Here is a 26,666-nt window from a genome sequence, read left to right on the forward strand (position 1 = left end):
CAAGGTGCAAGGCAAGGAACGCCAAGGATTTGTGGAAATTAATGAAAGAAACCTTAACTAAATTGGAGTTGGGAGGGTCTGTAGGGGAAGCTCTCATACCCTATCACACATCGTCAATTACACCAAGCAGGAAGAGAGGGACACTTGCATCTTGGACAGGAATAAAAACTACTTTACAACTGAAGGAAGAGTTCCCTCCCACCAGCAACAGCCCAGCCAATGACAAGCCGCTGCCGCCCTCAACTGCTACTTCCCCCCAATGGACTTTCCTTTAGAACAGCCCCTCCCTACTACCCCCTTTTCTCTATAAAAGCAGCTCCCCTCCTTTGCTGGATTTACCAATGGTTTGCCATAGCACGTACATCCTCAATTGCAATTCCATTGGTTATTCCTGAATAAACTCATTTTGAGCTAAAACAACAGGCAAATTTGCTTCTTAAGCTGACATATTGATGGCCACCACCAGAAGCTAGAGAGAGCATGGCTTGGTTTTGGACTTCTGGCCTTCATAACTGTGAGACAATGAATTTCTGTTGTTTAGGCCCCCCCCCCCCCCCCCCCCGACGCTAGTGGCAATTTGTTATGGCAGCGCCAGGAAACTAATACAGAACGCTACTGCCACCCTGGTCTATCCACGATGGCGCTTCAAACCGGGCGCGCAGGCAGGCAAATTCTGGATCTGTTTCTTTTTTTTTTTTTTTTTGTGAGGAGATCAGCCCTGTGCTAACATCCGCCAATCCTCCTCTTTTTTTTTTTGCTGAGGAAAATGGCCCTGGGCTAACATCTGTGCCCATCTTCCTCCACTTTATATGGGACGCCGCCACAGCATGGCTTGCCAAGCAGTGCGTGGGTGCGCACCCGGGATCCGAACCAGCGAACCCCGGGCCGCCGCAGCGGAGCTCGCGCACTTAACCGCTTGCGCCACCGGGCCGGCCCCTGGATCTGTTTCTAATGCAGGGCCATCGCGAGGAGGGGTGGGGGTGGCAAAAAGAGAAGTCGGGATGCCCGCCAGGTTTGCGGCTAGAGCAGCTGGGTGATGGAGCTCCCACTGAGACGGGAAGGTGGCGGGCGCCGGGCTCGGAGCGGGTTTGGGAGAGACTGAGCTGGACAGACCAGCTTGCAGTCCCGGGGAGAGTCGGGCGGGACCTGAATCTTGGACCCCGCACGGAACAGACTTGGGCTGCGCACAGGCGGTCCTCGAAGCCCTCCACCTGCTTTCTGGGTCCTAACGCCAAAGGACAGGTGTTCTCACGGCAGCCTGCTTTCCGATCGGGCAGCGTCTGCCTCGATCATTTTCTATAATGCCCTTGCCCAAAGGAAAGATAAAAAACAACCCAGACCCTAAACCGCGAAGACCCGTCTTGATTCTGTAACCCGGGCCGGCTTGGGCTTCGAGTTTGTGAATCATCTGCAACTGGATGTGATTGGCGGAGGCCCGCCTTGGGGTCGGGGCGATCCCGAATCACCGACTACCGCGGATCGGGAGCCCGCTTCCGGCGACGGCGCGGGGGTGGCCGGGAGTCCGGAAGTGCCCCCCGGGTTGTGGTTCCGGTAGCGGCGCGGGGGCGGCCGGGAGCCCGGAAATGCGCCAATGGCGCTGCATCCCGGCTGGCTGGTAGCCGGGGCCGGCCGGCGAGGTAAGACCGATACCGGCTGTCCCCGGCATGGCCACTCGGGCGGCGGCCGGGGCTGCGGTCTTCGGCGCGGCCGTTGTCGCGCTGCTCTCGGCCGGCTTTGCGCTCTACGGGCCGCCGCTGGACGCAGGTACCCGGCCGCGGGCCCCTTTTCGGCCGGAAGACGCTGCCCTGGGGCCGGGGACCGCAAGGGGCCGTGTTTCTGGGGGCTGTAGGGCGGGGGACCGCAAGGGGCCGTGTGTCGGGGGGCCGTGGGGCTGGGTCCGCAAGGGGCTGTGCGTCGGGGGCTGTGGGGCCGGGGACCGCAAGGGGCCGTGCGTCGGGGGCTGTAGGGCCGGGGACCGCAAGGGGCCGTGTGTCGGGGGGCCGTGGGGCTGGGGTCTGCAAGGGGCCGTGTGTCGGGGGACCGAGGTCCGCAGGGGGCAGTGTGTCGGGGAGCTGAAGGGCCGGGGACCGCAAGGGGCCGTGTGTCGGGGGGCTGTAGGGCCGGAGTCCGCTTGGGGCCGTGTGTCGGGGGGCTGTAGGGCCGAGGTCCGCTTGAGGCCGTGTGTCGGGGGGCTCAGGGCGGCCAGCTTGCGCGGGCCGGGAACGACGCTCGCCCGCCCCCCGGGCCTCCAGTGGCTGAGCGGAACACGCGAACCCGGCGGCGCTGGCCGCGGCCTTGGGGACAGCCGCGGGGCGGGACGTGGTGCGCAGCCGGAGCAGTGCCGCGTCCACGGCGAGGGCTTGGAGTGCTGGAACCCCCGGGCGGGGGCCGGGGGCGAGGGCGAGCCGCCCGCGCGAGTTCTCGGGCCCGACGGCCCGGGCCCGGGCGTGTTGCAGGGGGTCAGTTGCGGAGGGGGCTAACTCGAGCGACCCCCGAGGACCTTGCCCTAGCCTTGGCTGTTACGTAGGACGGACTGCGTAGAAAGAAGTTAGGCGTAAACGGAACAGGTGCGTCCTAGTCGGCACCCTCCCCCCGCCCCGTGCCCCCTGGTATGGCTTTTTCTCTCTGTTTGCTCTGTGGATGTTAACATACCTAATACCTTTAAGACCACTAAATAGGTAGCTTGTGTATTGTATTATCTCATTTCTCACAACAAAATGGAGAGATTGCTGGTATCCACCTTTGTGTAGAAGATAGAGGCTCTGAAAAAATAAAACTTACCCAAGCCAGGTTTCCCCAGCCAGTGAGTAGCTGAAATGGCAAAATGCAGTTTTGCCACAGTAGTGGTTAGAAAGGTTTTATTGTGTATATGTGTGTTGGGCATGGTCAGAGATAATTGTTAGGGAGTTTTGGCTTTTTGTTTTTCAGCACGATAGTTCAGATGCTTTGAGGAGCATTGAGGGGTCCCTCAGCTTCTGCACCTCACTTAATCATACCAGATGCAGAGGGGCTTCTGGGTACCAGTTTATTCAGAGACTTTTTATTGGTAGCTGTTTGTCTTCAACTCACACCCTATGATTAGTTAGCAAGATTTCTCTTTGAGTTTTTTTGAAGTTTCATCATTAGACTGACTTGCTGAACTTTCACCACAAAACAGGTGGTGTTCTAGATCACTGATTTCTCATGCTAGCTTTAGGGCATCTCACTTATCTTAAGGATTGCTGTCACATGCTCCAAAATGATTATGATTCACATTAGTTTGAATCACGTTTGGCAGAGAAACATTGATAGCACAGACCGTTGTAAGTGGCAAGTAATTCTGGAAAACAGCTCAGACTTATGAAATCTATTTAATTCTCCCGTCTTTCTTAGCTACACTTCTGTAAAACAAACAAAACCAGACAGATTTGACCTGTTCTTCCAGACTCAGAATTGTCATGAAGACAAAGTTACTTAATAGGATAAATTTTAAGTTGCCTCTTGTTAAGTCCTTTTTATCCTTCAGAACTTTGATGTTTATATTTAAATATTTCTGTGAATAAGTCCAGATGGTGTATGTCAGTAGGTTAGTTGAAACTGTGATTCATTGTGAAATGTGGGGAAATTTAATTGATTTTCCTTTGGCCCTTTTGCTAGGAGAAGGTGTTCCTCTAGGGTGAATGGGACAGACACTGGTGGGCAGTGTGGATTTTATTTTGCTTTCATACAATTCCAGTTAAAAACTGAAAATGCTGTATTTCTCAACAGTGATTTTTTTCCTGCTCCCAGAGAGTTTCAGAGGGCAATTGAGAAGGATTTGACTTGTCTTTTGGTTGGTGGGGTGAATATTTGATTAAAGAAAAATGATTTATTTTGCCTTAAAATAGCATTTTCATAAAATGGTGTCTTTTGGTCTGGCTTATCCATTCCTAACTGAGGCATCTTCATAGGTCTGTCTCTCTGGGCCTTAGTTTCCTTCTCTGTCAAAGAAAGACAGACTGGCTGCTAATGAGGAGAGTGAAGGACCATGCCCTTAATTCATCAGACATTTATTCAGTGGTTTATTCTGTGCCAGACCCTGTTTGAGGTGACTGAGGGCGAGGGTCCAACATGGAAACATATGGACCCTACCCTTAAGCCACAGGTGGGAGCTGTGCCACATTCTGTGTCGACTAAGGGTAGTGGGGTGGTCTTAGGGGTATTTTGTGTGTGACTAAGTGCTGTATATAAAGAGATGGTACCTCGCGGCCGGCCTGGTGGCGCAAGCAGTTAAGTGCACGCGCTCCGATTCAGCAGCCCGAGGTTCGCTGGTTCGGATCCTGGGCGTGCACCGGGGCACTGTTTGTCAGGCCATGCTGTGGCGGCGTCCCATATAAAGTAGAGGAAGATGGGCACAGATGTTAGCTCAGGGCCAATCTTCCTCAGCAAAAAAGAGGAGGATTGGCATGGATATTAGCTCAGGGCTGATCTTCCTCACAAAAAAAAAAAAAAAGAGAGAGAGAGATGGTATCTCATAAACCCAAAACATTTTAAGGAGCCCAGAACAACTCTTCAGTGACTGGTAAGTTTGGATTCTACTTTTACAATTTCTAGACTTGAAAAAGCAACTGTATTTCCTGTTCTGGGGGATTTGAAAGAGTGACTGTTGTCTGATACTCTTGTATTGACTAGTTATGTTGTTATGCTAGGTATTTTCTAGTTTGAAACAAATACATGGCAAGCGTTTTCATGACTGCATAGATTGCTCACCAGCAGGCCGTGATTCCATCATTAAATCTGATTATACCAGCTCTAGTGTCTTTCATGCAGCTTGGTGGGGAGCGCTGGGAAAGGGCACTTCCCGGTAACTGTGCATGGTGGAGAGAGAGTGTGCATCCTGGGAATTCGGGGTGTGGGCGGGCATCTGGGCAGTTGAGTGGACTGGGGGGGAGGAGGAGTGAGAGGGGTTGCTCTGTTAGCTCAGCGCCTCTGTGGCCTGGCTCCAGGTCAGCGTGGGAGGCTGTACTGTGGACTTGTCACTGGAGCAGAATTCAGCCTATGAGGAAAGACTTCAGGAGCAGAGGGATTGGCCAGCTGTACTGTCGTTGAGCAAGCCTAGGTGTGCCTTCTCTTGGCCAAAGGTTTACAGTGATTCTGTTTTGAGTTTTAACCCTGTGTTGGTTTGGAAGGTGAAAAGGTGTTTGGGCTGGTGGTAATTAAGATTCTCTTTACATCTGGAGGTCTAAGCATCTGATGTATCAGCTGAGACATTTATAGCTACTCATTAAAGAAAATTACTTGAATAATTTTGTTGAATAAAAAGTAAAACTGTAAGAGTGTTATTGGAGATAAAGCTGCTTTAGCATATGGAGCTGAGTCAGCTCTCGGTCTTCATTTGAGCTGGTGACACATGTCTAGTTTCTCTCAGCTGCTGAGATTGTTGGAAGGATAAAAATATTGGATGCCTTGTTTGAGAAAATATTGTTTATATCTACGAACATCCTTTAATTCTAGAGAAAATATAGGCTTTATTTATTCATACATTGGGCTCTATAGAACATCGGCATTTCTCTTGCAGATAAGCTGTTTTAAATATTAAGGCAAAATATACAACGCAGGAAGTTTTTCAAGAAAGACCAAGCAAAATGGAGCTATTTAGAGACCATTCAAAATGATCAAATTATTTTAAAATGCCACTTTCAACCCAATGTAAGATATGTTCTATGTTTAGAATGCTATTTCTTTTTTTTTTTATAATTTTATTTATTTATTTATTTTTCCCCCAAAGCCCCAGTAGATAGTTGTATGTCATAGCTGCACGTCCTTTTAGTTGCTGTATGTGGGATGCGGCCTCAGCATGGCCGGAGAAGCCGTGCGCTGGTGCGCGCCCGGGATCCAAACCCCGGCCGCCAGCAGCGGAGCGCGTGCACTTAACTGCTAAGCCATGGGGCCGGGCCTAGAATGCTATTTCTAGGTTATTTAATTAGTATCTAATTGTGTGTTGGAAGTAAGACTAGAAAATTAAATTGGGAATAATATGACTCTGTCAGACTTGAATGTGACAGTGGAAAGTAAGAAATGGGGGTGTTGCTTTTCCAATTTGAGAGAAGAGACCTAATAAACTTAAAGGAAGATTGAAATGAAATATGTGTAGTTTATTAAGTAATAATGCATTTTTAAAAAATTTTTATTTATTTATTTATTTATTTTTTCCCCCAAAGCCCCAGTAGATAGTTGTACATCATAGCTGCACATCCTTCTAGCTGCTGTATGTGGGACGCAGCCTCAGCATGGCCGGAGAAGCGGTGCGTCGGTGCGAGCCCGGGATCCGAACCCGGGCCACCAGCAGCGGAGCGCGAGCACTTAACCGCTAAGCCACGGGGCAGGCCCAGTAATAATGCATTTTTAAAAAACTTTCTGAAAGATTAAGTAGACTTCCAAAATATCTGGAACATTTCGGAAACAAACTTGATATATACAGCGTGTGTTAGTGTTGTGTTGTAATTTCTAAACATCATTTGCTTACAGAAATAAAATAGTGAAAGCTGTGGATAAAAATCTGGTGTTCATATGAAGTTAACTTGGGGAAGTGTTTTGGTTAATGGGGTAGTTTGTTTAAGTCTCTGTTCTTTATGTATACTCACAGATATTTCCCTTTCTGAATGATTGCATTTTCCTGTTTCTCAGTTTTAGAAAGAGCGTTTTGGCTGAATAAAGCACATTCGATAAAGGATATGGAAACTACTTTTCAGTTGGTGAGAAACATCATACCTCCTCTAACTACCAAGAAGCACAAAGGCCAAGATGGAAGAATAGGCGTAGTTGGAGGCTGCCAAGAGTGAGTGACTTGGAGATGTTAATGTTGAAACAATCCGTCTCTGTTATCTGGCTGTCTGCCTACCTGTCAGCCAGCCAGCCAGCCATCCATCCATCTGTCTGTCCAGTCGGACCCCGTTTCTAGACATAGTCTGATACTGTGACACTTGGTCATTTTCAGTGATGAACTTGGATCGAATGGGAGAAAACTCTGTGGGGCCCTGACTGAGCTGTTTGCTGGTGTGTGTCACTGTTAAGGTTTTGCCTGTAGTGGGGGGATAAGACTATTTTTTCTTTCTTTATACTTTTCTGTATTGACCCGAGTTCATACTATAAACATGTATTACTTTGTAATCAGGATAAAAACACTCAGCATCTGCTTGGTTTACTTTGTTAATTTAAAGATATTCCTGGGGCCGGCCCCGTGGCTTAGTGGTTGAGTGCGCGCGCTCCGCTGCTGGCGGCCCGGGTTGGGATCCTGGGCGCGCACCGACGCACCGCTTCTCCAGCCACGCTGGGGCCGTGTCCCACATGCAGCAGCTAGATGGATGTGCAACTGTGACATACAACTATCTATTAGGGCTTTGGGGGGAAAAAATAAATAAATAAAATCTTTAAAAAAATAAATAAATAAATAAAGATATTCCTGGAATTCATTTATGAAATTTGACAGATCCTAGCTTTTCTCAAGACCTGTTTTATCTTCTTGTTTTATATATTTTGCTGCCCTGTTGTTTGGCACACAGATATTTATAATTTGTCCTTGTTTGAAAATGATGCCTGCTGCCTTTGAATTAAATTCCACCTGGGTTACCGTTTCAGTTTCTGCTTAATCTCTCTTTGCATTTATGTGCTGTCTCTTTGCCTAGCCCCATATTTTCAACGGTTTATTGTGTAGTTAGGTATATTTATTGTAAATAATATGTAGCTAGAGTTTCTTTCTTTACCCAGTATGACAGTGACTGCCCTTTTTAATAAGGAAGATAAACCTGTTCTCATTTAAAGTCTGCCTGATGCACCTTCTAAAGCTGGTCATGTTTCCTCTTTATTTTATTTGGTGCTTCCTTTTTTTCTTGCCTTTTGCTAGGGTTTTCCTTTTATTAATTTGTAAATCTTTTATACTTACTTTTTTTTTGGTGAGGAAGATTAGCCCTGAGCTAACATCTGTTGCCAGTCCTCTTTTTGCTGAGAAAGATTGGCCCTGAGCTAACATCTGTGCCCATCTTTCCTCTATTTTGTATGTGGGACACCTGCCACAGCATGGCTTGATAAGCGGTGCGTAGGTCCGCGCCTGGGATCTGAGCCTGTGAACTCCAGGCCACCGAAGCCGAGTGTGAGAACTTAACCGCTGTGCCACTGGGCCAGCCCCTAAATCTGTTATACTTTCAAATTCAGCTCGTGGTTGTCCTTTCTAACTACCATGATGAATTCCAAGTGCCACTCAAGGGAGAGAGTGTTGGTGATTGTTTGCCGCAAAGGTGGACCCTTCAGATGACTTTTCATCCCCTTTGCCCTCTCTGGTGTCCAGCTGCCTTAGGTAACACTTGGTCTAAGATTTCCTAGCTGAACCCATAACTACTAACATAACTCTGTATACTGCCAGACGCCCTGCTGCCTATTTCCTGCCCTCCCTGGGGGTCTGCAGTTTAGATGGGGCCCTTGGCGTCTTCTGGCATGTTCTTTGAGCAGAGTGTGTAGGTGACCCCCTGCTCCTTGCACATCCACTGCGCCTGCTGTGCAGGTGGATGGAGCTGGGCCTTGGCTGAGTGGGATTCCTCGGGAGCAGTCATTTCCTCTTGGTAATCTGTGCGTGTGATCGCCTTGTCCTCTAGCTTCATTTGTGCCTTAAAAGTCTGTGAAAATTCCCTTTCATTTATAACACATTCCCTGTGTGTGTGTGTGTGTGTGTGTCTGTGTGTGTGTCTGTATGTGTCTCTCACATGTCCTGTCCTTTGCCATTTCTGGCCCGCTGGTGGCCCTGCACTGTAGGAGAGTGTCACGTGTGTAGAGTGCACTGTGTTATCCCCAGTTTCTTTTTCCTGGGTTAGCAAATCTCTTCACTGCTTGGAATTGACATAAAACCTTACAGTCGCTCATCTCATGACAAGTTCAAGGATTTTCCTTTCTGTGCTTGAGGCAACTATAAAAATAGAGTTACAGGCATTCTGGAACAATACGATGGAAGCAAGAGGGAGGTGTGTGAGTTTCTTCTTTTTGTCCTGAGTCCCCTGGCTGGCCCGCAATCTGAGATGACTGTTGCCTCTGTGCACTGTTGCTCTCGGGGAATGGGGCACTGTCCACTTGGAGTGTTCTGAACTGTGGTCACCTCAAGCACGGCGTCTTTCCTGGCGGATTCCTTCGGTTAACTCTCACCGTCTTCTCCAGCCTTCAGTTTGAGCATAGCCTTATGGAGGGACTGCAGTCACGGGGAGCCAGAATTGGCCTCTCTTGACATGGTAGAAAGGTCTCGTGTGAGAGACTGACCTCTCTGGTTCTGATCGTGTTTACTGAGCCCCTGTCAGGAGTTGGGCGCTGTGCTATGTGCTTCATGTCTGTGTAATTTATTGATAAACCTGGGGTGATGATCTCATGCTCAGAAGTTTTTGACTGTGAATATCTTCTTTTTAGGTACACGGGAGCCCCCTATTTTGCAGCCATCTCAGCTCTCAAAGTGGTATGTTTACTTATAGCTTCTTTATTGGGAAGAGTTGGATTCTTCAAATATGATTAAAGAAATGTTTTCTGGGGCCAGCCCCGTGGCGTAGCGGTTAAGTGTGTGCGCTCCGCTGCTGGCGGCCCGGGTTCGGATCCCGGGTGCACACCAACACACCACGTGTCAGGCCGTGCTGTGGTGGCATCCCACATAAAGTGGAGGAAGATCGGCTGGATGTTAGCCCAGGGCTAGTCTTCCCCAGCAAAAGAGGAGGATTGGCAGATGTTAGCTCAGGGCTGATGTTCCTTACAAAAAAAAAAAAAACAAAAAAGAAATGTTTTCTGATAGAAATCTATATGACATCCTAGGATGATCATGGGTGAGAGAAACACCTTTAAATCTATCCTGACCTCTTGGGCAGTGACAAAATAACTTGAATTGAAACTCATTTTTGGGGCTGGCCCGGTAGCACAAGCGGTTAAGTGCGCGCGTTCCACTGCAGCGGCCTGAGGTTCGCTGGTTCGGATCCCGGGCGTGCACCGACACACTGCTTGGCAAGCCATGCTGTGGCGGTGTCCCATATAAAGTGGAGGAAGATGGGCATGGATGTTAGCCCAGGGCCAGTCTTCCTCAGCAAAAAAAGAGGAGGATTGGCAGATGTTAGCACAGGGCTGATCTCCTCACAACAACAAAAAAAAGAAACTCATTTTTTTTAAACTACAGTTTTATTAGTGTTGTACTTCACCACAATCATCCTGGGATGCCTTTTCAGTCCAAGCTTAGTCAGTTGACGTCTTGTAACCTGGGCAATTTCCCGTGCATTTTGATCCAGTCCTGACGGCCCAGTCAGCACAGTTAACGTGACCTGCACTGGGCCCTGTGGCTGTACTGCTTCCTGCGCACCTCGTAGGTGGGCAACCTAAGCCAGTCTGGTCGACTGGCCTCTTAGGTGGCAGCAACAGTCCGCCTTTGTTTCCAGGTCTTTTTTCAGCCTACGTCCTTCTCCTAAGCTCTAGTTTAACTGCTGTCGTTGGATATTTGTCTTTTACCGGTAGTGTTGAGTAATTTGAATGGTTGAATACCACGTGTCCTGTGGGGTGTGGGGAGTGCCACAACCACTTCGGGTGTCTGGGGCGAGTCCTGCTTTGAGTCAGCCTCTTGTGCTCATTTCTCAGGGCGCAGATTTGTCGCACGTGTTCTGTACCCGGGAGGCCGCGCCTGTGATCAAGTCCTACAGCCCGGAGCTGATTGTCCACCCAGTTCTGTGAGTGGGGCCACTGGGGAGCTCTGCCTGCCAAGGCTCTCTGCGGTCACAGGCCTTCTCACGCTCGCTCTCTCAGAGCCTCTGCTGAGTAGCTGCTGTACGGGGGCTTGGTAGGCAGGTGCTGTCAGGAGAAATGAGAAGACTCTAATGAGCCCGTTGTCTGTGGTCAGAAGGAGACAGACAGACAGCCGTGTGCTACAGCATGGGGTGACGTGCCTAGGGCTGCTCCTGGTGGCCCATCAGAAATGGCTGAAAAGTCCTAGGTCCAGGAGAGGTCTGGGGGCCTGCCTCTGGCAGTGCTGCTGTGGCAGGAATGGGGGGCTGTCGGGCAGTAACAAGACTGTTCCCTCAGCACGTTTCCGCTGCCAGGCCCTGTCCTGGGTTCCACGGGGACAGCACCGGACCAAGCAGGCATAAACACCCGCTCCCCTGCAGCTTCCTCTCCAGGGTGCCCCTGTGCCCTGGAACTTTCTGCAGTGATGAGAGTGTTCTCTCTTGGGTGCCGTCCAGGACTGTGGTCACTGACCACATGTAGCTACCGAGAACCTGAAATGTGGCCACTGGGACTCAGGAATGGAGTTTTTACTTTAATTTTAATTAAATTTAGATAGCCACTTGTCGCTGGTGTCTACTGTGTTGGGCAACACAGCTCTGGAGACAGACAAATAAGTAAGATAACAGTATGTCCGAGGGAGAGCAGGAGCAGGGAAGGAGACAGAGTGCTGGCTGTGCGTGGGTGCTGTTTGGCGTGGGTGGCCTTTTTAAGAGGATGCTCATGGGCAGTGGCACGGAGAGTGCATTCAAGTCAAGACCCGAAAATGGTGAGGGAGCAAGTCCTGCAGACATGGGGGGCTGGGGCACCCTCCATACGCGGGGAGGAGCTGGTGCAAGAACTCAAGCTGCAGGCGTGTTGGAGCACTTGGGGGCTCAGGGTGCTCCAGAGAGGGGGGACCAGAGAGGTTCAGGGCCAAGCCTTGCAGGTCATGGGGGGTCGTTGTAAGGGTTTTTGGCTCTCATGTAAATGAGAAGGGGGCTGCTGGAGCATTTGAGCAGGGGAGGGGCAGGACCCAGTTTACGTTTTAAAAGGGACGTCTGGCTGCTGTGTTGAGAATAAGCTCTTGGGGCCCAGGGTGGAAGCAGGGTCCCACTAGGAGGCTGTTGTAAGGGTCCTGGTGATAGGTGAATGATGGGTAGAAACAGGAGAGGGGTCAGATTCTGGGTTCATTTGGGAAGCACAGCCCCAGGCTCTGCTGACAGATGGGATATGGGGTACAAGGAAAAGACGAGAGTCATGAAGGCCACCCAGGGTCTGGTCCAAGACAGTCATCATTTAGTGAGGTGGGGAAACTGGGGGAGTGGGTTTGGGCGGTGGTGATGATCAGGAGTTGGGTTTTAGGTGTCTTTTAGTTGCCTGTTAGACATCCAAGCAGACGTGGCTGGTAGGCAGTGGATAGGAGTGAGGCAGTCAGGGAGGGTGTAAATCTAGGAATTGTTAACTTCCTTGTGGAAGATGTTTAAAGCCAGGAGACAAGGATAAGGCCACCCAGAAGTGCATGTAGGCAGGGAGGGCCTGGCACGCAGATAGGTGGGGAGGTGGAAGAGGCCAGGAGGGGTGTCCTGGAGTCAGTGAAGAATTGTTGACAGACTGTTCTAGAAGAGCCCATGTCCCTGTAGTCAGTCAGAGATGAGGACTAAGAATGGTGGTTGGATCTCACAGACCTCAACAAGGGCAGCTTTTGTGGGGGACAGCCTTATAGAGTGGGTTCTTAGAGTCTAGGAAATGAGATGATGAGCAGGACGGTGTTGCGAACAAACAACAAAATCCTGTGCAGCTGTCGGGTCTTGTTTTAAATGAGGGCGCTTCATGTTAGAGAGGGTCAGCTGCATGAGTCGTTCAGATGACTTCCGCAGTATGTCTGGTGTAAGGGACCATCTGTAAGTCTGCAGAGTATATACTGTCCTTCTGTGTGATGGAAACAAACTGGCAAAGGTAATTTTGAAATTAGTCATAACATCTTATTCCAACTTGTTTTAGATGTTGAAAGCTAGACATCTGCGTTGGGGCGTTAGAAGGTGAACCAGTCTACAGAGAAGACTGGGAGACATGATGGCTACATGCAGGTTGGGGTCCTGGCTTGGATCCTGGAACAGGAAAACGACATTGGGGGAAGAACTGGAGAAATTCAGAAAAATCTGTAGTTTCACTAATAAATAAATGCAAACGGTAAGTGAACCGTTCTGCCCTTCTTTTCCTTGTTTAGTGACAGCCCTAATGCTGTTCAAGACGTGGGAAAGTGGCTGCCCCGACTGCATGCCCTGGTCGTTGGACCTGGCTTAGGTAGAGACGACGTTCTTCTCAGCAACGTCAAGGTATGTGGTAATGTATGGAATTACTCCATGCGCCTCCCCCGGGGGCCTTGGCGCCTAGATCTCCTGAAGTCAGGACGGAAGCATTTTTCTTGCATTGTCCGTTGTGTAGCGTTCTTTGTGCCTCTTTGTCGGGTAATTAAGATGGATAGAATTTGATTTGGGGGATAGAGGAGGAACTAAGGATAGTGATGATCTTAAAACCAAACCAGATTGAAGGAATCTGTTTTCCTCCTGGGGCACTGGCTCTTTCATGCTGCAGCAGGAGGAAGTCACTGTGGAATTGCTCTGCTATTTCGTGAGTGTCGCCTCGCCATTCAGGTGTTTTATACCTGACGGGCTAGGAAGCCCCAGCGTCCAGGCTGAGCTTTGTTAGCATTGGACAGGGTTTGGGGTCAGGCTCGAATTCACCGCCCAGCATGACCCCCTTCCTGCTGGGGACCCTGGCAGCTTGCTCAGCCTGCTGGGCCGCGTGCCTTCCCTCTGAAGGGGGTGACTGTGCCCCCGGGAGTTACTGTGAGCCGCATCTTGTAAAGTGCTTTGCACAGTGCCCAGTTAGGCACAGTACATGATACAGCAGGGACAATCGAAGTCACTGTCACAGATGCCCTGCGTGGGAGAGGACTTTATTTTTGCTTAAGTTACACGTTTAGATAAAAACCCAAAAGGTATTTTGTTGGTTCTAGCTTTTTGTTATCAGCTGGGTTCTCTTGAAAGCTCTGTTAGTCTAATTTCTTAACCTGGTGCTTCTCTGATCTTCCTGAGTTTCTCGTTGGGTCTAAAAAACCCTGTGTCTCAGCCCCATAGTCCTGTTGGTTTGCGGCTTTGACCTCGGTTGTGTTCCCTGCCATCCTGTTCTTTTTTTTTTTTTTTTTTGTGAGGAGATCAGCCTTGTTCTAACATCCGCCAATCCTCCTCTTTTTTTGCTGAGGAAGACTGGCCCTGGGCTAACATCTGTGCTCATCTTCCCCCACTTTATATGGGACGCCACCACAGCATGGCTTGCCAAGCAGTGTGTCGGTGCTCGCCCAGGATCCAAACCGGCGAACCCTAGGCCGCTGCAGCGGAGCGCACACACTTAACCACTTGCACCACCGGGCCGGCTCCCCTGTCATCCTTTTCTGATAAAACCAGCACACACACAGCCCAGCCAGGCTCGCAGTGATCCGGAGTGGGCATAAGACCCTAGTTCACCCTCTGCATGATACATACATTCATTTTCTTTTTCATTTATCATTTCTGCTCTTCTTTATTACTAAAAATTCATTTTATGCCTACTTTTACTCTAAAAAGATGAAAATAATTTTTTATCGTCAAGAAGTTGAAATAGAAATAAATACCACCTGAGATCAGGGAAAATAAAAAGGTCTGGATGGCATGCCAGCCCTATTCTGTGTTCCCTCTGCCCAGCATTCTCTGACCCTCTGTGGGTGGACACTGCCCCGCCAGACCTTCCTGACGTCCCCAGGGCCCTTCTTAGTGCTCCATGATGCCTACCCCCGCTCCAGCCGTGGGAGAAGGCAGTGCTGTAGCCACACGGGGGCTGCGAGTGAGCTCCAAATGAAAGAATGTGCCTGACGCCATAGAAGGTGTGCGGCCACATGCCCTTTTGAAATTAGCTATAACATGTTATTCCAGCTTGTTTTAAATGTTGAATGCTGGACATCTGCGTTGGGACATCAAGGAGTGAAGCAGTCTACAGAGAAGACTAGGAGACATGACTTCTCTGAAGTTGAGGAAGTCCAGAAGTCTAGGAATCCCCCGGCGAAGGGCTGGTGATCATACTACACCTGATTTACCATCCTCATCATTGTCAGTAACCGACGGGGACTCTTCTCAGCTCAGCTTTTACCTTTTGCATTAAATTGAACAAAAGCTTGAGTGAAAGGAGGTGTATGGAGCTGTGGTGTTAGTTGTATTTTCTTAGCAATCTGATTGTAAAGGACATTTTAAAAAGGTACAGGTGTGTTGGCTTTACAGCATTTAATGAGAACATGAATTTTAAGGCTGCCTTCCATGACGGATCTTCCAGTTCCAGCCTATAGGGTGAAAGTTGGGGTTTGAAATTTCACTTTCTTCAAACTCGTGAATTATCACTGAGGAGAAACAGTAGCCGTGACAGGTGACTGGGGTGAGTGGAATTGAGCGGTGTATTCTGACTTTAAAATTGTAGTAGATCCATCAAAGGGTTGATTAAAACATACGTTTCCTCTGGAGGACATCATGCTAAGTGAACTAAGCCAAACACAGAAAGATAGATACTGCATGTCTCACTTCTGTGTAAGTCAGCATAGTGGAACTCATAGAAGCAGGGATAGAGGATGGTGGCTGCCAGGGCCTGGGGTCAGGGACACACACTTTCAGTTACACGTGATGAACAGGTTCTGGGGATCTAATGGACCGTGTGGTGACTAGAGTTAACAGTGCCGTAGTGTATACTTGAAATTGGCCAAGAGGTAGGTAGATCTTAAGTGTTCGCACCACAGAAAAATAGCCTTCTCACCTGTGTCTGGTGATGGCTATGTTAATTAGCCTGATGGTGGTGATTATTTCACACTGTGTACATATATCAAAACATCAAGTTGTACCCCTTAAATATATAAGATTTTTAGTTGTCAACTGTACCTCAATAAAGCTGGGGAAAAAATTTAAAAGTAAAAATAAAACACGTATCCTGAGTCATGCTTGGTGCTCACTCAAGGAACTGAAGAATGCCTGCAGATACCTCTTTGAATTTAAAAGTTTTTTATTTAATGAAAATTCTCAAAACAAAGAAAAGGAGGCCACTGTGTAGAACTGGAAGCCGGCTGATGTCTGTGGAGTGCTGGGCGATTGATCGGTTGTGAACAGAACGTCGCCTGCTTCCCTCCGCTCTGGAGAGAGAAGCTGTGATAACAGATGCCTGGGGGGTGGGGGGCAGCTCCTCTGGGCCATCTCTTAGAATATGCATTCTCCTACGAAACCTGCGCAGATCGTGTTAATCCCACCTCGGGGACCATATTTCAAAGGGAAACATTCTAATACAAGCATGGGATCCTGATTTGTAGACATGTATATGGAGTGTCTATCTGTGATCAATTGGGGCATGATTACGCAGACTTGATACATTGTTTGGCTGGGATACCATAATCATTTATTTATTTTTTTTTTACGACCATATTACAGACAAGTGGATTGTGTTCAACCAAAGAACATTGTATCTAAAATGCTAAAATAAAAAAAAACGATTACAGCAACATAAAAACATTTATATCAGAAGGGATCAGGCGTGAATTTAACGTGAAAAAAGCTAGAGTTCTCTCTACATCAAGTTGTTTTCTCTGTGAATTTAAGTTTGTAATAAAAAATTTAGTATGTTTATCCTAAAAAAAAAAAATAACACTTTGCAGTGTGCAAATTAGAAGGTGGAAGGTGAGTGTGTGCCCCACTGCCCTTCCCAGCCCAGACGCCCGAGTTCACATGTCCATTCATTCTTTCCGGCTTCTCTCCCTCTGCGTGTGAAGTAGCGCTCTTGGTCCTGAGAACTGCTAACATTTCATGAGCATTTCCTGTGTTGCAGCTAATACAAAAGCAGTGCATTATGCTTTCTTCCTGACTAGCGTCCTGCTCAGCGCCTGCTGCATAGCCGATATTGATTAGATGTTTCTGAATGAATTCATTATCTGCTGTAATCCTGAAACAACCCTGTCAGATAGATTTCTATTCCTATCCTCGTTTTTCTGATGAGGAAATTGAGTCCTGGAGAAATTAAATGACATCCCTGAGGTGGTCATGTAGCAAGTACATTGGGGAGGTTTTTTTTTTAAACAACTTTATTGACATTTTTACATACCATACAATTCACCCATTTAAATATACTAGTGGTTTCTGTAAATACTCTGTAAATATACTAGTGGTTCTAGTATATTTACAGAGTTGTGCAACCATCACCATGATCAATTTTAGAACATTTTCATCACCCCAAAAAGAAACCCCATTCCCATTAGCAATTGCTCCCTGTTCCTTTCAACCTTCCCAGCTCCTGGCAACAGGAATCTACTTGCTGTCACTATGGATTTGCCTGTTCTGGATCTTTCATAGAAATGGGGTCATACAGTCTGTGGCACTTTGTGACTAGCTTTGTTCATTCAGCATAATTTCAAGGTTCATCTATGTTGTAGTGTATGTCAGTATTTCACTCTTTTATGGCTGTTTAATATTTCATTGTGTGGATAGACCACATTTTGTTTATCCATTTATCAATTGATGGACATTTGGGTTGTTTCCACTTTTTGGCTATTATGAATAATGCTGCTATGAACATTTGTTTACAAGGTTTTGTGATAACTTTGTTTCACAGGGAACTCCCAGTGTTTTCCATAGCAGCAGCACCGTTTTACATTCCCATCAGCAATGTGTGAGGGTTCTCATTCTCCACATCCTCGCCAACACTCGTTGTTGTCTGTCTTTTTAATTACAGCCATCCCAGTAGCTGTTGAAGGGGAGGAAGACTATCTTCTACCCACTCTGGGTCCTTTCTGGCTGGGCTACAAATTAAATTGACATGAGACCAAATAGTGGAAAATCAGAGTTTAATAACTTGTATACATGGGAGAAACCAGGGAAACTGAGTTTCTCCACAAATGGCGGAGGTTTTTCTCCTTATATTGTATATTCAGGTAGACAGAGGAGGATGTTGAGGTAGTGGTTTGGGATTTCAGAGGGGAAGAAGACAATTTACATGGAGATGGAAATGCAAATATTTGTCAGACAACTCTTTACAGGGCCACCTATAGAGAATGTGGCTGGAGAGACAGAATTTTTGATAAGATGGGTTTGCTGGTGCCTTTCTTACTGCATCTATTTTACATTATACTACAGCTATCATATCGTAGTGGCTCCTTCCTGGAACAGGCCTTCTATGTTAAATTCTTTAGGCAGTTAGTGGGGGAGGTCAAATGTCTGTCCGAGAAAATAATCAAAGTAAAGAGACATATTTTGAGGTGGCCAATTTTGATCTCCTGCACTGAAGTGGTATCTTATTGTGTGTGAATGTGTTTTCTCATTGTGATTTTGGTGTACATTTCTTTGATGGCTAATGATGTTGAGCATTTTCTCCTGTGCTTATTGGCCATTTGTGGATCTTCTTTGGAGAAGTATCTGTTCATATCCTTTCCTTATTTAAAAAATTGTTTGTCTTTTTATTATTGAGTTTTAAGAGTCTTTATATATTCTAGATACAAGTCTTTTATTAAAGGTAGGACTTGCAAGTATTCTCTCTCATTCTGTGGGTTGTCTTTTCATTTCCTTGGTGTTTTTGCAGCACAAATTTTTAATTTTAAGTCCAATTTATCTATTTTTTCTTTTGTCACACATGCTTTTGGTGTCTTAGAAGATTTTGCCTGATCAAAGATTTGCCCCTATATTTTCTTTTAAGAGCTTTATTGTTTTAGTTTTTATATTTAGGTCGGTGGTCCTTTTTTATTAATTTTTGTATATGGTGTAAGGAAGGGGTCCAGCTTCATTCTTTTGCATGTAGATATCCAGTTGTTCCAGCACCATTTGTTGAAAAGACGCTTCCGTCCTCCAGTGAGTTGTCTGGGCATCCTTGTTGAAAATCAGTTGATGTAAATGGAAGGGTTTATTTCTGGGCTTTTGTTTCTGTCCCATTCATCTGTATTGCTGTCCTTGTGCCAGTACCACACTGTCTGGATCACTGTAGCTGTGCAGTAAGTTTTGAAATTGGAAAGTGGGTGCCCTCCAACCTTTTTCTTTCCAAGATTGTTTTGGCTATTGTGCTTTCCATGCATTTCTGTGAGTTTTAGGATCAGCTTGTCAGTTTGCAGAATAGGCAGCTGGGATGTTGGTAGGGATTACATCGAATCTGTAGGTCAACATGGAGAGTATTGCTGCCTTAAGAATACTGAGTATTCCAGTTCACAAGCTGGTTTTGAAGCAGAGTTTTCCGGACCTAGAATGCAGGCTCTTGACTAACTCACCTCATACTACATATGCTCTTTTGCAGCTTGTTCTTCCTGCTTCACGACCGTCCTGGAGACTCTTTCTTGGCAGAATATGTAGATATGCCTCATTATTTTTAATAGCTACATCTTAATATACCATAATGTATTTAGTTCATGTAGGCTGTTTACAGCTTTTTCATATTAGTGATGTCTTGAACATTCTTATATGTATATTTGTCCATTTCTTTTGGGTATTTTCTTTAGGATAAATTTCTGCAAATTCTGTTGCTGACTCAGAGAGCTTGTAGCAGTCAGTTTGCCACCAGGGGGCTGCCCTTGCCAGGACTCTGCTCCGCGGTGCCATCCTTCATTCTCACTGCTGCCGCTCTCTTCTTTAGGAATGCTCCTTGTTTTACTTTAGCTGGTCTTGTTACTGGAGACGTCACGCTGCTTCTCAGCCGTCACCCTGCCTTTTCTGGTCTGTGTGTGGCTTGTGCGTTCCTTTGCCATTCTTCCTTTGGGTTCGATCACTAACTGGATAGCAGCTGAAGCTGCAGTTTGGAGAGGGCTGGTGCTGATGTCATCAGCCAGTCTCACTTGGGGCTGTTTCCTTGATCCTCTGTGAGCTGGAGACCCTGGCTGCTGCTAACCTCAGCAGTCCTTGCAGATGCAGTTAGAGCTGGCAGGTTTCAACGCACGGTGTACTTCACACAAACCCTCTGAGTGATGGGAGCAAAATCGGTCCTTAAATGCGTGACTTTGGCGGGCAGGTCTGTGTGGTGCTCTTAATCATGCCAGGAGACCTGAGTGTTACGTGATGTTACATTATTCAAATACTACCCAGTCGTGTTGACTCACATTTCCCAGTGTTTGAATATTCACTTTAGGCTACTGTTCTTTGTAGGACCTTCAATAGGAAAAATACAAAGAGATAGAGATGTCAGTGTTGTGGCCAGACACCGCAGCGTGAAACTAGAGATGGAGAAAATCTGAATTAGCAAAAGCCGAATCAATGTTAACAGTAAAGCCAAACTCAAGGCAAGCAGACAGAGTATTGTCCTGTTAAAGAAGGAACGAGCTTCCATGGTGTCCTGCACCCTGACCCTCGTGTGAAGGGGCTTCTGGACACCCTCCGAGTGTCAGCAAAGTGTGACTGAGAATGTCGGCAGGGCGGCTCGTGCTATGTGGGGTGTCACGCTGCACTTTTCTGAATGATAACTTGTAATTAAATAGATGTGCATGTATCTTTCAGTGTTTTATTTCTATTTAGCATATGTTTTTTCACTGTTCTCTTAATTTTTTCTGTTATCAAGTGGCTGTATTAGGTAGAGATCATTTTTACATGCTAGTACAATATATAATCTTGTCATAAGATACCAGTCCATAATAATAAGCAACCATATATTGATCATATATATATAATTTTTTTTAGCAAAAAACCTTTGAGACTTTTAGCATAACCTTTTCAGAGAGAAGTGATTTTTGTTGATTATGGTCACTCATTATTTTCAAACACATAAAGTGTTATGAAAAATATACTAAAAAAACTAATGATTTGGGGAATTCCCAAGACTTCAGATTTCCATCTCTGAATCCTGAAGATTAGCATCTATTGGAAATCTGGAGAGGGTAGCTTGGGGTCAGCCTTCATGGACTAGCCTGGGACCCAGCACTGTGTATGACAGTGCCCATGGGCTTGTGTCTTCAGAGTTCCAGTGCCCTGCCTCACAAAGGGAGTCTGTTGGTTCATTTGGGTCTTCTTTGTTTATTTTATGCATTTACTTTATTATTTTCTATCTGTTGATGACGTAATGTTGAAATTCATCAAGGAACTGCTCGGTTTTCTTTATTTCGTCTGAGAGGTGATGTGCTTGGTGCTCAGTGTGGCTTTCTTTTCTTGCAGGGCATTTTAGAAGTGTCAAGGGCCAGAGATGTCCCTGTCATCATCGACGCAGTGAGTGTGGCCTCTGCTCTCCTGTCCCCTCCTCACAACTGGGCCCGCAAGGCCGTGCAGTAAACACGTGTCCTTGTCTGTGCAGGATGGGCTGTGGCTGATCGCTCAGCAGCCGGCCCTGATCCAAGGCTACCAGAAGGCTGTTCTCACTCCCAACCACATGGAGTTCAGCAGACTTTCTGAAGCTGTGGTGAGTTTGTTGACCACTGGAAAGTCGGGGTGCAAGCCCTCCTCATCCTGAGGAGGGGTGAGGGACAAGCTCTGCGGTTCTGCCCCTACTCGTCCTCGTGGGTGCATCTGCAGGGACTGATTTGCAGACTGCGAGTGGATGCATGCGTTCTACAATGCACGTTTTTCACATGCTAACAGTGTTGCTTTTTTCTTGGTGTTGCATGTAATGATGGGGCGTCTTCTAATCAGTGTGTCTTAGTATCACTTCTGCAAATGTTTAAAATCCCAGCTATGGACAGAGTTTTTTTACCTTTGGTCTGACAAGGTAGGGATGGGCACCAGAGCAGTATTTCTGCTATGAGCTGGTGTGGGCATCTACCTGGAGGACTTGCTACCCACGACACTCTGGGCCTCCTGCCACCTGGTGGATGGAACTCATGTCTCTGTGGGCGGGGCCAGAGCTCAGCCATTAGCAAGTGCCTGGGGGATTCTCTTAGACATGCGAGTCTGAGGACCAGGATGTTCACTGTGTCCACAATTGTGGGCTCCTTTCACATATCTGATGACAGCCTTGTTTGTGGTGTCCCACGTCATAGCTGGGAGACCCCGTGGACAGCAGCGATCCCCAAGAAGCTGTGCTGAGACTCAGCCAGGCCCTGGGGAATGTGACCGTGGTCCGGAAAGGGGAGCGGGACGTGATCTCCGATGGCAAACAGGGTGAGTGGCCTGGGGCTTCCCCCTGTGTGTCGGCCAGCCAGCGTGATCATGCAGGGCACGAGCCCCAGGAAGACCTCTCATTCACACATGGCACACGTGCTTACCCAGCACAGGCACTCACTCATGTCACACACGCACACATCATATACATCACTCGTGTTTCACATGTGTTCATATAAGTTCCACACCAAGGACTTCCTACTTTGCGAAGGGAAGTGACAGCGACGAGTGTTGATCCTAGTTGATGCCAGGTGCAGTGGCTAACGTTCTGTCAGTGATTTACAGGAGACAGTCCGGTGGGCAGGCGGCTGTAACTGCAGGTGGTACTTCAGGGTCCCTGACCTGCGCCTCCATCTGGCCTGTGGCATAGGTGTAGTTGAGTATATCATGGCGTTTTGTTCTGTTTTATAAAATGACTGGAAAATGAAGAAACCGTAGGAGCTGACACCAGTGGTAGGAATCACCAGGCACCAAATGTGGTGAATATTCCAGTCCCGTTCTTTCCACCGGAGGCTGCAGACGGTTGAGCAAGAGCAAGATGGAGGCACGGGGGGGAGCACCTAAGACGCACTGTCGGCACTCGTGTCAGCACAGGGAGATGCGTGGCCGGGGATCGATTGTATCATATCTGCAGCCTCCCGAAAACAGGAATCCTCCCTTCCTTAAAAATCTGATCTGGAGGCAAAAAGCACACCAATTATTTTAACAGCATTTAATACAAAGAATTGTTGCCTAGGTGTAGAGTTGCTGGCCAGCTCACGCAGGTCAGGGCCCACAGAGAACGGGAGGCACGCTTAGGCATGTGTGTGCACTCACGCTGGATGGGAGATGCAGAGTGTTCTCTGAGGGACCCTGAAACCTTCGGGCTCTTGTATTGCTGGAAGGTGCTCTAGACTCTAACACATTCAGAGAATACAACAACCCACTTTCAAGACATTTTCCAAAGAACCAGAAACTTCTCATTGCACAGCATGAATGAAATCGTAACGGTCATGGGCCGAGTCTGCGCAGGGGGCGCTGGCGCTGTGCGTGTCTCCTTGGAGTGTGAGGTGCCCTGGCAGGCTTGGCTTCAGGAACTGCGGGACTGAGGACCCTGCGTGTGCCTGTGTAGCTGCACTCTTCTCCATAGATGATCTAGAACATACCTCCAGCAGAGATGAGCGCATCGTGGGCGCCGTCACCTCTCTAACCCTGTCTGCCTTCTGCTCTGCAGTGCTCGAGTGCAGCCAGGAAGGCAGCAGCCGCAGGTGTGGGGGGCAGGGAGACCTCCTTTCAGGCTCCCTGGGTGTCCTGGTGCACTGGGCACTCCTCGCTGGACCCAAGAAAACAAATGGGTACGGCCACATCGTCATCTCTCCTACTGTGAAATTTTTGAACTGCGTAAGGTATTTTAGTAGCTCATACATTTAATAAGTAGCCGCTTAGAACATTCCACATGAGATACTGGTGTTGTGTGTGAGAGATCCCAGGGCAGGGGTGGATCCCAGAACATTGGCCTGGGAAGCTTGTAACTCTCTGCGATGTCTGGGCTCCGCCCTGTCCATCAATGCTGATGGGCTCGTGGCATCAGTAGTTTTTAAAGCTCTCCAGCGAATTCTGCTGTGCCGCCGTTTGAAAACACTGTTCTAGGAGGACTAATGTGTACCGTCTGTAAAACAAGATATTAAGATAGGAAACATGTGGGGCAGAGGTGAGGTGGAGCTGGATGCTGTCCTGAGGGATGCAAGTGTTCTTTAAGAGGGAGCAGAATTCTACGACGCGGGCTCTGGCCCATTTCTGCTGTCGGACAGCTTTGTGAGTGAACCCAGGCAGTCCCACCCCTCTGTGAGCCTCGGTTTCTCTTCTCTACACTCAGCATGGTGACAGTGATGGCCCCACATGCCTGGTGGGATGTCCCGGGTCTGCAGGGCCCAAGAAGTCGAGGTACACCTGGCAGGCAGGGAGCACCGGCCAAACGGGCCCAGTGGGCGTGTGCCTGTGGAAGGAGAGGCTCTAGCCGGAGTCTAGTAATGGTGGCAAGAGCCAGCTTCTCGGATTCGGAGTATTCCCTCACATCTGGGCACTGCAGAGCACTTGCAAACCAGCACCAGTAAGTGCTGGTCTGGTTTCACCAGCGGGAACTGCTGTGTCCGGGCCTTCTCCAGATGCCTAGGTATTTTCCATAAGCCTTTTAGGGAGTCTCACTGTCGGGTTAATGGTTATTCTAACTGAAATGAGCTGCCTTCTGCCTCAGGGGCATATCAGACTTGAAATTGCCAATTTGGGGTCTCAGGGTAGGAAGGGGAGGGAAATTCAGAGCCTGTGCTGGCTGCAGGCCCTGAGGTCTGACGCAGCGGGGAGGCTGCTGACTTCTCTCCTCTTCAGTTTCAGCCCTCTCCTCGTGGCTGCCTTCGGTGCGTGCTCCCTCACAAGGCAGTGCAGCCGCCAAGCCTTCCAGAAGCATGGCCGCTCCACCACCACCACTGACATGATCGCAGAAGTTGGACCCGCATTCACCAGTCTCTTTGAAACCTGAGCCAGTGCGGACTGGAAGGAAGTGGACACACAGCGGGGGTGATGGCATGTGTCATGGGAAACCCACATCCAGCACATCCGAACCCTCTGGGTGCCAGCGCAGCACAGCTGCTTGGGAGGGTGCTAAGTGTGGGATACGTGGGCTGACGCAGAAATTCCAGGATTTGGAATGTCAGATTTTGGCTAAACTAATATGTAGCTGGAAATGTTATAGTGACACTAAACAAAGTATTCCTGAACTTTTCTTAGCTTCTCAGCAATAAATGAGAAAAAATGAAGAGAATCACACATGAGAATGAGACAGTCCACCAGCTCAGCTGAATTTGTGGGCTTGCTCCGAGACCACAGAGTTCTGTTTTAATCTCTCTGAGCTTGTTTTTTCTCGTTCTCTTTACTGACATGCTTCATGTTCCTTTTACTTAAGCAAGAAGTTCCCGATTTATCAGCTATTCCTCTGAGGGGGATCCATCAGTCATTTTCAAATATCTGCTGTATCTACTGTGAAGAATGGGTTCTGCATTTTTTTAACTGAGGCCCACTAAAGGATGTGGCATTCGTTCTGGCACTCATTTTTGTTTTTTAAACAGTTAGGTTGAAAATGGGCAGAAATACTAAGCCTTGGTTATTTTGGTTAGTTGGTTGAAGTATTTCAGAACATCCAGTTTGACCTTGGCAATCTTTGGGAGGCACTGTGGGAAAGTCAGAGAGGGAAACTCAATAGGATGCTGATACCTGAACTTGGGGTGGGGGCTCTGAAACACCTCGTGTCTCACGCTCACTCTGCCACGTCTGTGTGCACACCAGTCCATGTGCTGGCTGACAAGCCCCAGCAGGGCGCACAGCAGAGGGAGGCATGCCCGCGAGAGCTGCGGTGCATTGTTCCTGACGTGGCCCATCAGTGTGCTCTTGGCAGGAAGCAGACACGTTAGACATGTGGAAGGCTGGGGTGCTGGGTCTGGAGGAAGATGGCACCAAGGAGGCTCCAGGGGACTGAACGTCGTCCTCACGCCTGCAGGACGGCAGGTCCTCCTGGTTTGAAAGTGGGTGTGTCCTCAGCAAGACTGAGATTCCATTCGGGAAGTGGGTACTCTGCAACTGTAGCACCTGAGACGTCTGTCTCGTTAGCCTCTGTGACCGTCAGCCTCTAACTTCTGTCTGGTTGTCGGTATGGAGGGTGTTTGTACGGGTGCTTTTCTCAGTGGCCGGAGTTACTTGTTTTCTCTGGTCATTCCTCAGTGGGGTGTGTTTGAGTTGCCCTTGCATATGTTTCAAGCCTTCTACAAGGGCAGGACCTATCCACTTCCTCTGAGTCTGTCTGCCCCTGACAATCACTCGTGGGTGATACTGTGATTCAAAGACCTCACCCCAGATGGATCCTACTTTCTTTAAAACCAGTAAGATTTATTAAAAAACATTTGCCACTGTTATTTCACATCTAACTTTAGAAGCTTCACCATCTATATGTAAACTTCTCCAGAAAAACTGTCATGGACATTTTTTCCTTTGGGGAATTACACCTAAATTCTGGTAACTGTTAAAAGGCAGATCTGGTTTATTACAATGTACAGTTTTGTATTTTTTTCTTAAACAGCCAAAACCCACCTTTCAACTTTCCTAAGGGAGGACATTGTCAGATACTGGGGAGATAAAAATATATAAGGCTGTCTAATGTTATTTCACCAATGCATACCGATATTGTTAAAATGAAGTAATTTGAAGAATAAGCCTGAAATGTAGCCATTTCTTTCCATAGAAAATAAAATCAGCAATCACAGAAACTATTGTTATGTTTTTTGTTAAGTTTTTGCTCCAAGTACAAAATCCCTTTGCTTAAGGGAGATAGGCCGATATGTTAAATGCAGTTAGTCGTTGCTTCCTTGTTTCACAAACCTGCGTGTGCTCACCAGCTCCAGCGAAGGACCCTCTCCTCCTGCGAGCTTCCCTGAGAGCAGAGCAGCAGCACAGAAGTGCGCATGCGTGGTCAAGTCAGGTGTCCAGCCGTCAGGGGACAGCTGCTCCCCGAGGACTGGATCCACCCTATCTGGATGTCTCGTCGTAAGAGGTCTCCCAGCCATCTGGGGTGTTGGCTCTGCCAGTCACTAGCTGGGTCACTTTAGCATTCAGCCTCTGAACAGGCTTCCCTGTCTGTAGACTAGGAGCAGCAGTGCCTTTTCAGGTCCTGAAGGCCGGTGACAAACACGGCTGCTGAGCCGTCCTAGCGTGTGCTTACCTGCTGCCCGGGGCTGGGGCCACGTGATCAGTCTCCCAGCTTGGTGGTAGTGGACAACAGGGTGGGCCCGGTCAGGCTCT

General features: G+C 48.0%; 1 protein-coding gene across 6 annotated transcripts; it reads left to right on the plus strand.

The window, feature by feature from the left end:
- Positions 1-422: 422 nt before the first annotated feature.
- On the plus strand, positions 423-26,134 carry NAXD (NAD(P)HX dehydratase). Of its 6 annotated transcripts, XM_058548491.1 has the most exons (11): positions 2,464-4,540; positions 4,965-5,077; positions 6,646-6,796; positions 9,403-9,448; positions 10,603-10,691; positions 12,953-13,061; positions 20,904-20,954; positions 21,040-21,144; positions 21,722-21,842; positions 23,056-23,176; positions 23,698-24,151. In XM_058548491.1, exons 3-11 carry the CDS (start codon positions 6,693-6,695, stop codon positions 23,933-23,935), a joined length of 984 nt encoding a protein of 327 aa, XP_058404474.1. In that variant the 5' UTR covers positions 2,464-4,540; positions 4,965-5,077; positions 6,646-6,692; the 3' UTR covers positions 23,936-24,151. The 6 variants fall into 6 exon arrangements, with proteins under 6 accessions (XP_058404472.1, XP_058404471.1, XP_058404470.1 ...); XM_058548489.1 differs by lacking the exons at positions 2,464-4,540; positions 4,965-5,077 and adding an exon at positions 423-514 and having other exon boundaries at positions 23,698-24,153; XM_058548488.1 differs by lacking the exons at positions 2,464-4,540; positions 4,965-5,077 and adding an exon at positions 1,542-1,637 and having other exon boundaries at positions 23,698-24,153.
- Positions 26,135-26,666: the final 532 nt, after the last annotated feature.

Source organism: Diceros bicornis, chromosome 9, assembly GCF_020826845.1.
Source record: "Diceros bicornis minor isolate mBicDic1 chromosome 9, mDicBic1.mat.cur, whole genome shotgun sequence".
In the NCBI taxonomy this organism is placed as follows: domain Eukaryota; kingdom Metazoa; phylum Chordata; class Mammalia; order Perissodactyla; family Rhinocerotidae; genus Diceros; species Diceros bicornis.

Coding starts and splice junctions, on each gene's coding strand:
- NAXD (XM_058548486.1), top strand. CDS start 1,665: ATGGCCACTCGGGCGGCGGCCGGGGCTGCGGTCTTCGGCGCGGCCGTT. Junction 20,955..21,039: donor TCCCTGTCATCATCGACGCA/GTGAGTGTGGCC, acceptor TTGTCTGTGCAG/GATGGGCTGTGGCTGATCGC. Junction 21,843..23,055: donor GATCTCCGATGGCAAACAGG/GTGAGTGGCCTG, acceptor TCTGCTCTGCAG/TGCTCGAGTGCAGCCAGGAA.